The sequence below is a fragment of the Meles meles genome, chromosome 5, assembly GCF_922984935.1.
Source record: "Meles meles chromosome 5, mMelMel3.1 paternal haplotype, whole genome shotgun sequence".
NCBI classification, from domain to species: domain Eukaryota; kingdom Metazoa; phylum Chordata; class Mammalia; order Carnivora; family Mustelidae; genus Meles; species Meles meles.
The window spans coordinates 114750987-114765954 of record NC_060070.1 but is presented as its reverse complement, the minus strand read 5'-3'; the positions used below and the strand labels follow the sequence as shown (position 1 = coordinate 114765954).

At 36.5% G+C, this 14968-nt stretch overlaps 1 protein-coding gene across 4 annotated transcripts in view; it reads right to left on the bottom strand.

Moving 5' to 3' along the window:
• The window catches only part of SMAP1 (small ArfGAP 1), a 170368-nt gene that overhangs the window by 15115 nt on the left and 140285 nt on the right, over window positions 1-14968 (bottom strand). For all 4 annotated transcript variants that reach the window (XM_046004787.1, XM_046004788.1, XM_046004789.1 and 1 more), the window contains one exon: window positions 9673-9763. In XM_046004787.1, coding sequence (XP_045860743.1) covers window positions 9673-9763 — 91 coding nt within the window. The remainder of the gene's footprint in view (window positions 1-9672; window positions 9764-14968) is intronic.

Below are 14968 nucleotides of genomic sequence, written 5' to 3'. Positions count from 1 at the left end.
AAGAAATTAGGACAATGCAGTAAAATGAAGAAGGAATTTCACTCTTGAAGGCAAGGGATCAAGCCTATAGTTAGCTGCCTGTGGGTAACTATTTTCTTTCAATGTTACCTTAAGGTTTCAAACCAGTGTTTTATCTGAAAACTGAGTTTGTAGATGACTGCTTTAAATTACACACATACCATAAATTTACAAGAAAATGTTAAAATGTTTTGAGCTAAAGAAAAAAAAAGTTGTTAAAATCAGTGCTACATCTCACATGAACATAAGGCATGCCCAGCATGCATTTACTGGCCTACTTTGCATCATGACACTGATAGATGCCTAGAAAGAAGGTAACATTTCAAATATGACAAAGTCATGAAGGCCAGTCTCTGTCTTCTAGAAATCCTCAATATGGTGAATAAGACTGCTGATTCTATTAACTGTGGCTATACCAGAACTTACCTAACACCAATAATCCAAAAGAGTAAGGGTAAAAAACCAAATATGCCAGGTACTTTCATCATTGCCTTACATAAAGTATCTGACTTTAATCATACCACCTTGAGAGAATTTTACACATTAAATCTAGGATTTCAACAGAAGTCTGGTGGTGTACCTAGAAAACTCAAGTGCCATAACCAGTTTGAGAAGCTTTTTCTGGAGCACCCAGGCAGAAACATTTTCCCATCTAGGGTTAAAACAGTTAAGTGGAAGTTGCCCTATGTCTCTAATAAAACCACTTGGAGGGTAGGGTTGGCTTTACTACTACCCCACCCAGGCACAGTACTTGACTGAGCTCTCTTCAAAGGCATCTGATGACTCCCAAATCCAGAAGACCCAATACCACTTTCATTATAGACTCATCACCCACATCTGGTCAGCCAGGCCTACTGATTTTTCCACCCCAAATCCAGGGGCTGCAAAGTGGTGGCCTTCCTAAGTACCTCAATATTTTCATTTATAGGGTTTTTTTTAAAAGAAGATTTTATTTATTTATTTATTTATTTATTTGAGAGGGAGAGGCAGGGGGAAAGAAGCAGAAGACGACAAGCAGACTCTGCACTGAGCATGGAGCCAGGTGTGGGGCCCCATCCCATGACCCCAATATCCCGACCTGAGCCGAAATCAAGAGTCGGACGCTTAACCGACTAAGCTACCTAGGCGCCCGTCATTTTTAGTTTGTAATGGCATCTGAATACACTTAGATTGACAGGCAGCCCCAATATGCCACAGGCCTCATTACTGTACCCTGGCACCATGTTTATAGCCCACAGCCCTTGTCCATGCCTTCTTGTCTTACCAGGAAGAGAGTAGAGCCACCTTCTAAATTTGATGCTTGACACAAAGCCCCGTCCTGGGGCTTCCTCTCTCCAGTTCAATGACAATGAGGCTGGAATTATCTCTCCAAAGCAGAAGTATGTCTTTCAGAGTCTCACTGTCCACACGCCAGTGGATCCCTGCTGCCACAGCACCATGTACAAGTAGTCACACACAGATAAGTCTCTTCCACCAACCGTACACCTTGTGAGCCAGAAGCACATCTTGCTCTGCTCACCTACAGATCTGTTCCAAGCGTGCAATCACAGAACCTGACAGGTAGCACTCCAGAGCTGTATGCTCAATAAGATGCAGATGGGTTTTAAGTCATAAGATGCCTTACAAAGGTACTAGGAGACATGTTTACCGAGTAGTTGGTTATCTGAGTAGTCATAAACACATTAGATCTTACTTGAAATAAATTTCCACAGGACAAAACAAAACAAACAAATGAACAAACAAAAAACTTCTTTGGTCCTCCTCTGACCAGCAGCAGCAAGAAAATTAACCTTTGATTTGAGGAAGATAAAATTTAAGTTGGGAATTTTAGCATTGTTCCATATTTCAAACTGAATTCTCTCAACCAATTCTCTTACATAATCCCACTCTTCCCTCAGCAATAATTCTCTACCCTCCAGTTTCCAGACTGCAATCTCATCCCTGACTCATATTACCACACATACACAAAAGCTGCATTTTCTGGTATTTACTAGAGTTCCATGAACTCCGCTGGCACTCAATAAATATTAATTGAATTCTTCCCTTACTTTAGTGTCAGATGCATTAGCAGGTCATAATCTATTTGTACAAATAATAAAAAATGTCAAAGAGCGACATGAGATTTTATGTATTGCCAATCTAGTTTAAAGCAGATAAGAATATGATAAGTAAGTGGATGTTATGTTTTTCATTACCGTTTTTGACTAAGCATGAGTATACCCTTGCTACAACGAACACTGCCAAGTCTAATTTTTCATCAGTAACTACTGAGGCGTCATCCTAAGGAGGAATGAATTTAAGTGGAAACTGTACTGATTAAAAAAGGCTGCTTCCATGAGATGTAGTAATGTTCTCCTTCATGGCAAAACTTCTTAAAGCTTTATACATTTTCATGTTATTCAAAGAACCCTTTTTATTTTCTACACAAGAAACCATCTAAAGCTCTTTCCCTAATAAAAGTGTTATTTGGAATTTCTTTGTATCAAAACACATGAATTGCTTTATGGAATGAAATAAACCATGTGTGTTACTTCATAGATTCAAGTCACAAATGTCCATTTGATGCATGTTAAAATTTTCAAGCTTCAAATTCTTTTCAAATGCTTTAAAAAAACAAAGAAAGAAAGAAATAGGTGCCTGAGAGTTAAATGGAGCTATTTGTTTTTATTTTTTAATCAATAAACTAAAAATGTAGTATTTAGGCTACTTAGTAAAATGACTGAAGTGGCCTTGAAAGATGACCTTAATCCTCTCATTCTATTTGTTCTCCCTTTTGAGCCCCTCCATGCATGCTACCCCTCCCCACACTCAGGCCAGCTCTGGAGGAAGGGACCCCTTGATGAGTGGGGACTACAGTGCTGCGCAGCAAGCCCTGCAGTGTTGTCCATCTTTCAGAAGACCCACACACATCGATTTAGAGCTGCTGTCTGAGAAGTGCTTTAAGGAGTAAATGTCATAGAACTGTTTAAATAAATAAATATGTGTCTGTATATTTCTGTACCATTTTATAGCCTCAGAAGACTAGAAATACATAAATATAAAACCAAATTGTATAAAACAAATTTCTTTCTAAATGTTTAAAACATGGTGACAGACTCAATTTGAGGCCACCAGATTTCCTCAGTGCTTTTAAGGGAGCTACAAACCCTCTGTTAGCCAAAGACCATGCTGTATGACAACAGTCTGGAGGTTATACAGCATAATTTGACTCCCTCTTCTGCATATCCCTTCAAAGGCCTGAGCTATCTCTACTCCTCTCCTCTGACCCAATATTCAGGCTACAATCTCAGCACAGCCTTGTGTGCAAGTTACTGTGCTGTATGTCTCACATTTATTTATTCATTTAGATTTGGCCATCAACCCTGGGTTCTTATTTCCATTCCCCAGATGAAATCACTAGAGCCCACATAAACTACAGGTTACTGCCTCTAAATTCAGTGCTGTTTTCCTATGGCACAAGGTCACCCTTGTGTCATAAGCAGTCTTAGAGTTTTATTTTGCGTCACAGCTTTAACATAGTGTAATAGTTAAGAACATGGGCCTGACCTTGTAATCTACTAACTAGGTGACTTTGGACAACTTAACCTCTCTGTGCCTCAATCTCTTCATCTGTAAAATGGAAATAACGACAGTTCACCAGCCTCAGGTGATTTACCCTTCACTTCTCCTCAGCATGGACTCAGGACCACTTGCAAGGATCTGCCTATTGCCAGTTCTCTAAGAGCAATATATTTATCTAGCTGCATTTTCTTTCCTCCACAGGTGTGCTTATACAGAAATAATACCACTTCCTCCTTTTTGATAGGGTAATGTAAGAGTTTACAATAGTTCACTGAACATACTCTTCTGAGCAGAAGCAATGGAAGTCTTCACTAGGTTTAAAACTGTATCGGAAAAACAAAACAGACTACAAAATTATTTAGGGCACTTATGCTATAGTATTCCTTCTCTTCGCCCCCTCCTTGGAAAAATGGGTGTGTATCTAACTACACAAACATCCTGCTGATCTGGGCAATGCAACAGGACACCAGTGGTTTTCGAGGGCCACTGCTGCTATGTCTGGCATTTAGTCCACTCATTCACAAACTTGTTTCCATCTACAGCCCATGAATTTTGAAAAACAGAAGTTTCCCTGTAGGAATTTTCTGTTTTTTTTTTTGTTCTTTTTTTTTTAGATTTTATTTATTTATTTGACAGAGAGAGATCACAAGTAGACAGAGAGGCAGGCAGAGAGAGAGAGAGAGGGAAGCAGGCCCACCGCTGAGCAGAGAGCCCGACGCGGGACTCGATCCCAGGACCCCGAGATCACGACCCGAGCCGAAGGCAGCGGCCCAACCCACTGAGCCACCCAGGCGCCAGAATGCTTTCTTTGGGGGTTTCATCCCTTAGTTTGTTTCTGTCGAAAAAATCTTTTAAAAACAAAAAAAACTAAAGAAAAAAAGGGTAATGTATTCATTTCTCTCATCAGAGAAAACTGGAATATATGTTACTAGAAAATTAGCTAGGTTATATACTGGTAACTACATTTAACTAGCATTGTCAACGCATTCGAACTAGGCCATGATGTTAAGTTAAAGCTTTTATTTCCTGAAACACAAACAATGAGAAAACTTGAAAACTTGCCTAAAGCTGTGTGTTCCTTTGAGCTTTTGAATTAAGAAAAAACTGAAGGAACCTTTCTACCTACTCTCCTCTATAGAGTTCAGTATTTAAAATAATTTAAAATGAAACTTAAGAACTTAAGAAATGTTTAGGCAGAAATTTCCCTAGATTAAAGTGAGTAAGCATAAAAATGATTATTTAAGCACTTGAATATACCCTGAGCTAGATTTTCATTACCAAGATCATATCCATTCTTTGCACAATGCCTTTTAAGGCACTGAGGATCCAATCCTCTCATACATTTTCTGCAGTCCACCCCAGCCACACACACCCCTCTGTGCCTGGCAGGACTGCTGGTCAAGCCTCCTGGCAAGAAGCTAGGTTACGCTGTGGTGTTCCTGCAGGGAATGGACAACCACAGACAGAAACCCTGCAGGAGGGCTTTCTACCTTTAGTGACATATTGAACTGAAACCTGTAAGGTCACGTTTAACATGAGCAATTTATGATTCTTCTCAAGCCTTATGCTTAAAGCATTTGCTCAGCCCTGAAGCAATTTTCAAATGGGGTTTTCTACTAAAAAAAAAAAAGAAAGAAAGAAACACAGAAAGAAAGAAAGAGAAAAGAAAAGAAAAAGCAAATAGCACTACTAGATGAAAGTATTAGTTTGGGAGGGTTATCCTAACCAACTGCTAAGCTGTCAGTTTTTATCATGTAAAAACTAAGCAGCAATCAACAACAACAACAACAACAACAGCAAAATGGAGACTAGTGTAACAGCATAATGCCCAGTGCCAGAATAATTACACAAGTAGCGACCATGAAGACCACCCCCTAACCATGTCCTAGAAACTGATTTTAATTCTCCTCTAACGTAGCAGGTATACAGTCAAGTCAAGATGTATCTGAGTCTGGAGTCTGATTCAGGGATTTTCAGTCTGGCCCTTAGTGTAGAGGAACCCCCAAGACACTGGGTTATTTCCAAGATTAGAGGACAGGTAATAACCAAGTATCTGCCCCCACTTCTGGTATTAGAGAGCAAAACACTGAATAAATCACATATTTACAGGCTTCAGACTCTAATTAATACCTAAATATGAAGCAGTTCTTGCAGGTAAATTGGGAATGTAAGGCAGAGGTCAGCAAACTATAGTTCACTGCCTTTTTCAAAATATTTTGGGAACACAGCCATGCTCAATTTGCTTATGTACGTGCTGTTATAATGGGAGAGTTAAGTAGTTGCAGATACCATGTACCTTGCAAAGCCGAAGTATTTGGCCTTTTCCATAAAAATCTTGCTGACCCTTGCTAAAAAGCATATTGAGAGCGTTTTATGTTTGACCTTGGGATGGGGAGTAGATCAGGAAAGGTGAACTGAAGAAAATAGGTTTAGCTTGAGTCAGTAAGTTGAAAAAAAGACCATGGACTCACCAAAGTGCCATTTAAAGGGAAGATCAAATTACTAAAAAATTATCTTACTGGTTACCCTATTATGAGATTAAAAGTGATCCCAGGGGAGCCTGGGTTGCTCAGTGGTTTAAAGCCTCTGCCTTCGGCTCAGGTCATGATCCCAGAGTCCTGGGATCAAGCCCCACATCGGGCTCTCTGATTCACGGGGAGCCTGCTTCCTCCTCTTTCTCTCTGCCTGCCTCTCTGCCTACTTGTAATCTGTCTGTCAAATAAATAAATAAAATCTTTAAAAAAAAAAAAGTGATCCCAAATACAAACAGTAAACTTTAGGATTCACGGGCCCTCCGTGGTCATGTAACTAAACTAATGGTGAGGGTTTTCTCTGTATTTTCTGCAAACACTTTAAGTTAACGCCTGTTTCAGTCTCAGTCACATGGGGATATAATGTCATCTTTGCATGACCATAAATCATACTTCATACTTCAGGTGTGCCCGTTTCCTACACTGTACCATGTTTCAATTTACAAGGGAAAACCAGAGCCTACTTAGGGGAGAGTGGTATGCTTACCTTGGGAAACAGAAAAACAAACAAACTGCTGCCCAAAGTAGATACCAATAATCAATTCTGATTTAGGATCACTGTTTATTTTGAGCTGGAAGGGACCTCTGATTCTCTGTGGTCTCCTGGACTTTCAGAAACTCATTAAATGTCATGCTTTGTAGAGCTTAAAAAAAAAAAAGTCTGAAAAGATTTTTAAAAACAATTTAAGATGTTGACAAACCAGCAAGAGTGAAGAGCTGTACGTACTCTAGGTAAGATAACCCCCAATTCCTGCTGCTAAAACTTCATCAGCAAAATAACCCTTTTTCTGATATTAGCTCCTATCCCTGCCATCTTTGGAACTCTCCCAGTATATGATCTAAAACTGGTAGTCACCAGCAAAATCCCCTATATATCCTTATCTTCTTCAAATATTCTCTTCACTTTCCTATCCGAAATGAACCTTGGTTCTCCCCTAAATACACTGTTCCCCGAAGCTCTCCCACTTTCAAAAAGAAAGCTGTGTCAGGAAACCCAGAGACTGTGAGTGAGAGAAAGAAATGTTAACTGCTATAAGCCAAGGAGATTTTGGAGTTGTTTGCTCCAAAGCTGTGTAACATGAGCAGCTATCACAGAAAGTGATACCAGAAGAGGGGTGCTGCCATCACCAAATCCTAAAATCTGTGGTACTGGCTTTGATGGTGGGTGGCAGAAGACAGGGAAACACTTATAGGATCTTGAAAAATGGAGACACTCTATGCGACAGTGCAATAGTTGATAAGCAGTCCCCAGCAATCATTTGGAAAGTAGGAAGCACATCAAAAGTTCTAGCAGAGATGCCCCCGCTGACCACAGAGAAGAGTAAGAACAAGAGATGTGTACTGATGTAAGCTGCTGAGCTCTGGTGGTTATTACTACACATTGCGGCAGCAAGAATGGAGTATTTAAGGCCAGCCACCCCATTGGTTTACTAGATCCCACTGGCTGGTTAAGGCATTGTTAGAGCAATTTCTTGTCCTGAACCAGCAGATTTGACTGTTCTACAGGTTCATTCCCAAAGGTAAATATTCTATAATTTCAGTTGGTCAGCAAATCCTATTGGTTCCACCTTCAAAATATATCCAGAACCTGATGACTTCTTTTAACCTCCAATGACACCACGGACTCTAAGCCACTGTCATCTCTTACCTGTATTATTCTAAAAGTTTCCTTTTTGGTCTCCCTGCTTTCAGCCTTGCCCTGCTACAATTTATTCTTAACAGAGGAGCTACAATAATTCTTTAAAAATGAAAGTCAGTTCATGTACATTTTTGCTCAAATCTCTCCACTGTATTTCCAGGACACTCAGAGTAAAAGCCACAGTTCTATTCAATCTACCTGCCTCTCTCCTCATCTGGCACACTCCCCTCCTCTGTCACGACTCTTCCCAGAGATCATTTCACTCTGGGTACATAGTCATCCTTGCTGGTTCTTGCACACATCAAGTACGCCGCTACTGCAGAGCCTTTGCACTTGCTATTCTCTCTGGTTAGAATGTTCTGCCCCACACATCCAGATACCCACAACTTCTTCAGGTCTTTGCTCCAGCAATACCCAGTGAGTACCTTCCATGCCCTGGCCACCCAACTTAAAATTACAACTACTTAACTTTACTTTACATATAGCACCTACCATATATGACCCATAATATACCTGAAGTGTTATTTACTTTTTCCCCAGATAGAATGAAAGCTCCAAAAGGTCAGGTACTTCAATATCTGTTTCCTTTCACAGCTATCTCCCTAGTGCCTACAATGGCACCTGGAAACACGGTAGACACTTAATCAGTATTTGTTAAATCAGTGAATGAATCTGTAGGATAAGAGGTCTAGTTTATCTTATATACTTCTAAGTTATAAAGTAATAAACCAGATACTTAGACTGGAAAGGAAATGCTACAGTGAAGATAAACATTCATATAGTTTTAGTAAGATTTTGGTATTAAGTCTTTTCTTCTTTTCTGTCATTTATAGAAAAGAAAATAAAGAAATTATATGAACTAGAATTCAACATAATTATTTCAGAGCCCCTGGACTAAAGCCCTATTTTCAAAATTACAGTTATATATATGTATTTTAACTTATACAGTTACATAGACTTATTTTCACCACCACAGAAAAATTTTTATCTACAGGGATATATTTCCATGATTTACCAGTTGCCTAAGAAATGAACAGTCAACTATAATTCTTAAAACAAAAAACAATATAATCAATAAGAACAAATATCAATTTTTAGAAAAGCAGTATATGAAGTTCAACTTTAAGTATCTTTCTTTTCCTGTTAATCCTTCTCCAAACTAAAAACAAACAAACAACAATAAAAAACATTTATATTAATTAATAAAGGCTCAGATATTATTAAAAATAACCATTTATTTAAAGCTATTTGTGTAGGAAGAGAAGAAAGATATAAAAAGAGCTGACAGTATTTGTAGATAAGCACATATAAATATTCCTTGAATGGAAGCTTGTTTATTTACCAAGCAGACAACATATATCTGTCAGCCATAAGAATAAATATGACATTAAATTAAAATGAGCACTTCCTACTGTCACCAAATGAATGAAATGAATTTAGCCACTAGACCTAAGTGTAACACGCATTGCTTCAGTTAACCAAAATTAAACCAGCACAAATTGTGTTTTAAACCAGCACAATTTCAATAAGGCTACCCCATAATTATTTTGCTAAGGGAATCCCCCCAGCAAAACTAAAGAAAGAGAAGTGGGGTAAGGGGGCGGGAGGGAGTGAAGAGAAAAAGAATCTACTCTTAATTTTAAATGTTGAAATGTCAGTCTACTAAGCCTCTGAAGATTACTTTGATATCTCTTCTTTTCCCTAAGGAAGTCATTACTTATATTTCAGTGGAGACAGTGCTGGCAGACACTAGCTCCCTTATTAAAGACTTCCCTTTTTGTGGGAACTGAGCACACTAATCATACCATTTTCAAAGTCAGTTAACAGGTATCTTTTGGCATACTGATGACAAAGCCATTATATTCAAGTAAAGATTTCATTATTTTATAACTCTTAAGGCGACTTGTATTTTTTGTTACTTACCTAGTCCTAAAAGATCAACAGTGGGTTCTGCAGCTTTTTTAGGGCTGGTACTTTTTTTGGGCTCCAACTGCTGATCTTCTTTCTTCTGCAGCTTTAAAGGAAAGAATCAGATTAATTAATTTTTCTTAAATAAATTGAACAAGCCTTTTAAGCCCCAATTAATCACACATATTTTGATAGAGTGTAATGAAGTATATGAAGCATAGTGTAATGAAGCCCAAAGAATTTATTACTTTATAAAAAACAAGTAAGCATGATCACTGAACTTGAAATGACAACCCTTACATACCAGAATCCCAAAACAATAAATATACACACTTAATGCAATTGTTTTTAATCATCTAAATCCTTTATATGAAATTACACTTTTAAAAAGAACTCCATTTCATATTATTTGCTAGCTACTGTTAACATGCTCTGTTAACTAGAGGCCAGAGAGGCCTTAGAATCTTCAGGAGCATGCCATTACTTCCCTCATCTACTGCTGACCTGGGAACCACCTCTGCACCAAGAAAATGTTGATGAAATGTTACCTGACAGGTTTTCCTCCTGAGTCTACATGATCAGTTACATTTTTAAGTATAATGTTCTTCTAGTTCTCAGAAACCCAAGTCACAGATATACATTCTAAACTCTTTCTCACTTAAACAGAAATGTTCTGCAGGACAGGATGAAAAGAAGCTCATCCACTGGATCATCAACTCAAAAGCCTACCTCTTTTCACCTTTTTTATGTAGATATAATTGGCATATACCGTTATATTAGCTTCACATGCACGGCATAATGATTCCATACTTGTATACACTGTAAAATCATCACACAGTAAATGTAGTTAACATCACCACACACAGTAACAGAATTTTTCTTCTAATGGTGAAAACTTTTAAGGCTTGTCTTAGGAAATTTTAAATATACAAGACAGTATTATAAACTATAGTTACCATGCTGTACATTACACCCCTAGGAATTATTCATTTTATAACTAGAAGTTTGTACCTTTTAATCCCCCTTCACCCATTAGCCCACCTCCCACCCCCACCCCTGCCTCTGGCAACACCCATCTGTTTTCTGTAACCCTGTTGTTTTTTTTTATTTTTATTTTTTTTTTGTTTGGAGGTTTTTTGTTTGTTTTGACTCTACATGTAATAAGATCATATGGCAGTTCTTTTCTCTGTCTGACTTATCTGACTTATTACTCTTGGCATAATGCCCTCCAGGTTCATCCAAGTTATCACAAATGGTAATATTTCATTCTATTTTACAGCTGAATAGCATTCCATTAAATATACAGCCTACTTCTCTTAGACCAAGAAAATAAAACATTCATTCACTCACATTCATTTCTCAAACTATTACTACAAGATCATTTCTTCTACAACTATCTAAAAAGTTTGTAACTTAGTTGTTATAGAAGTACATTTCTGTTAGCTATACAGACACATAATTTCTAAGAACACGTATTTACTCTTAACTTTTTACTATTTACTCCCAATTTTTTACTCACAACTATCTCCCTCAAAATTATTTATTATTTATTTAATTAATCTACCATCACGGATATGAATTCTTTAATAACCTTCTCAAATACAGAATTATCAGCCTGTAACAATACATAATTCTCAGAAGTTTAACATAATCCATTTCACATTTTCTTTTATTTTTCACCCCAACAAAGGTAAGACTTACTTTGTTTATAGCAAAATAATTTCAAAGAAAGCATGATCTATAGTAACCATGGGGTCAATTCCAACTAAATACTTAAAACGCTAGAACTTCCCTCCTTCCTTTTTCCTGGACAGTCTGTATTGAGTGCATAAGCACTCAACTCTCCAAGGGAATCTGAGGATTCAGTGGACATAAAGCATACAAACTTCAAATAACAACTGAGCAGGATTCTAGCAGCTTCCTCAAACAGGTCTTCATTGATCTTAATTCATACCCTTGCCTGTAACATTCTAAATGCTAAGATGTAAGTGTCTTATGCCTAGTAGGCATTTAAAAATCCAATTCCAGATTTAACTCAAAATCAGAAAGTCTTAAAGTTGAAAATAAACTTATATAATCTGACCAAACTCATTCATTTTGCAAATTAACTCAGGCTCAGATACCATTGCTAAATAGGGAAGAGTAACTAAAGCTTATTTTCTGTCCCTCAATTTAAAACTCTTTCTTGATATATTTTACTAAAATTTCTTTCCTGCAAAAGAAGCATGGAATAAACTTGTAAGGAATTCCTTTCTATTTACCTTCTGCATTATAATAATCTGAAATCTCCTCAGGACAAAATGACTTCTTTTTAAAAATTCAAATTCTGGTTTATGAGTTATTTTCCCACTAAGTTAGAACTACCCTTTAAAATATTTCTGAGTATAAAATTACCCATTGTTTGGAAAGGAAAGAAAAAGCCAAATCAAACAAATAAAAGATCCTCTGGTAATCCTGACTCCCATGCTCAGAACAACTGCAGTCCAGAAAATATCTTTCCTTCCAGACGCCACACATCTATATGGGTTCCCAGAGTTTCTCTTCTTCTTGAGATTGCAACTGCATCATAGTTTAAATAGGTGTTTATCAACCATCTCCACAGAAAACTATATAATATAGAACATGTGTACAGTGGTACAAGGTAAAGAAAAATGTAAAGGTAAGAATAAGGGACATATCTTAAACATAGTTTATCAAACAGCAGACATGGCCTACTACTCAGTTTTGATATCTGATTTTTTGGGTAATACTTAGAATTTTTTTTTTTTTGCATTAAAAAATGAAGTAGAAAACAAGGTACTGTACAAAGTAAAGGTAAGTATTCATGAATTGTTTTGCGTATTTGTGCACACATATGAGCATATGTGGGCTGGATCATAAAATAACCCATATTTCTTACGACCATCACGGGTTGAGAAACACTGCTCTGAATATAGTCTGCTCCTTTGCTCCTTACAGTGGATTATCATATATGAGTGAAGAACATCCATGGCACAAACCTTACAAACTACTCCAAAAACAAGTGGCTATTCGAGATGAATTTCAACAATTCAGAAATGAATTACTCTTAGAGTTGGCATTTTATAGGTTGTCTCACAAATTAAAAAGGCAAGAGTTGATCACTTTAAAAGCTACCTTGTATCTCTTCATCTTCAAATTTTGCTGAGGTGAGGCAGTATCACACACACACTGATGTGTAGGAGAGATCATTTTAGAGATCACTCTTTCATATATTCATAGTAATCCAAGTACTATCTTATATACATTAGTGAGAGCCACAAAGATTGAATTGAGATGATACTCTGTTCATAAAAGTAAACTGAAGAAATTAACCTCATTATTTTTATTTTGAAATCCATTAAAGAGAAAATTCAAGGACAGATACACCAAAGCAACAAATTATATAGGTAAGAAATCTTAAAATTCTAGCCAGAATAATATTTAATCTTTCAGAACTTAAATATCCATAAAATATATTAATTTTCTATTCAATTTCTGTGACCTTCTAATAACTAAAAATTAATTCATTTACACTTACAATTATTTTACAGATCTTTGTGTAAAAAGACAGAAATAAAGCATTTATTTTCCTAGTCTTAGATGAATTATAATATCTAAGAAACAGAGCCTTGAGGCATTAAAAAAAAACTTTGCTTATATAGTGCCATTATGAGGGTTTGGAAAAAAAACTCTAAAATACCGTCTAAATTAATGCCGCCCTCTAAAATAAAGAAAGACTTGATATTTTTTTATTTTAAATTTTTAAAAGATTTTATTCATTTACTTGAGAGAGCACAAGGAGGGGGAGCAGCAGAGGGAGGGAGAGAGGCAGCCCCCCCACCCCCCACTGAACAAGAAGTCCAATGGAGGACTCAATTCCAGGACTCCAGGATGACGACTAGAGCCGAAGGCAGACACCCAACCCACTAAGCCACCCAGGTGCCCAAGACTCAATATTTAGAAAACAAACAAACAAAAACACCCCACAAACTAAAAATATCACGGTATTGCATTTTATTCCATGATAATGTACATTTAAGCCCAATGCCATCACCAAGAAATTGAGAGGCAAAGCCTATATTCTAAAAGCTGACAAGACTAAAGAGGAAGATTACAGAAGGCCTTGGACACTGAACTAGAAAGACAGTGTCAAAATAATAAATCTTCTTTCTTTACCACCAAGCATAATCTAGCATTTCAAAAAAATGAAACATTTAAAATTATTAAAATCAAATCTTAAGAAATAAAACAGGAAGTTAGTAATAGTTTTTTCCTTTTCCCTCATTACAATATCCATGGCAACAGGGCAATGTGACCACTTTTAAATAGCCTGGATTTATGAAGAAGGAAGCAGAAGCACCCTGAGTTTATCCTGAAACCACTATTCATGGCCACTCTGAAGTCTACTTAGTGTCTATAGCAAAAACATATTTTTCACTAATTATATAAAAAAACTATACACACACATACACACACATGTATCTCACCAGATTAATGTTAGAGAAGAACTGTATGTGGACTCCCAAAATATATTCCAGTTAAACATTTTGATTAACAAACAGATGTGTAATAGATTATGCCTTCCTGACAATCTCTTCTAAAATAAAAAAATCTTTAAGAACATATCTGATTTCTACCAGACTTAGATATAACACTAAGTACTATTTGTCAAATATTTTCAGGATATAAAGATAATGAATCTTAAATCAAAGTATTAAAACACAAACTATTATTTGTCCTTTTGTTCTACAGCATATCAATCCTGTTGAGCTCTATAAAGAATAACAAGTTAAATTATTAAAGAGATCTGAAATGTAGTTCTCATATAAATTATATAATTTCTTGAAGCCAAATTTTAGAAGATTTTGGAATAAAAATACTACCATCTTCTTGGACTTGGGGAAAGGGATATAATAAAGTGTGATCATAGTAAATCAAGATTTTCCCAACCTCATGTAACTGTCACCGCTCTGACACTACACATTTAGCTTAAATATGTCAATCAGTATGTACAGAATCATTCCACTTTAAAACATTATGCAATTTATCTTTTAATAAGTGAGGAATGCAGTCAACTCTCAATGAATAAAATTAGGTAATTTTTAATTTATTAGACACAATTTTCTAACAAGCAAGAATACTACAGGTCTACTTAGATTAAGGAATTTTATAAGTTCCTTAGACACATACTGAGCAGATGTCTCATTCAAATTATTATCCAGATTATAAATGAATAAAAACCCTACTTCATTTCCAGCTCCTACATTTACCAACCTTTTAAATAATAGAAATAACAGCTAAGCCCCTAAAA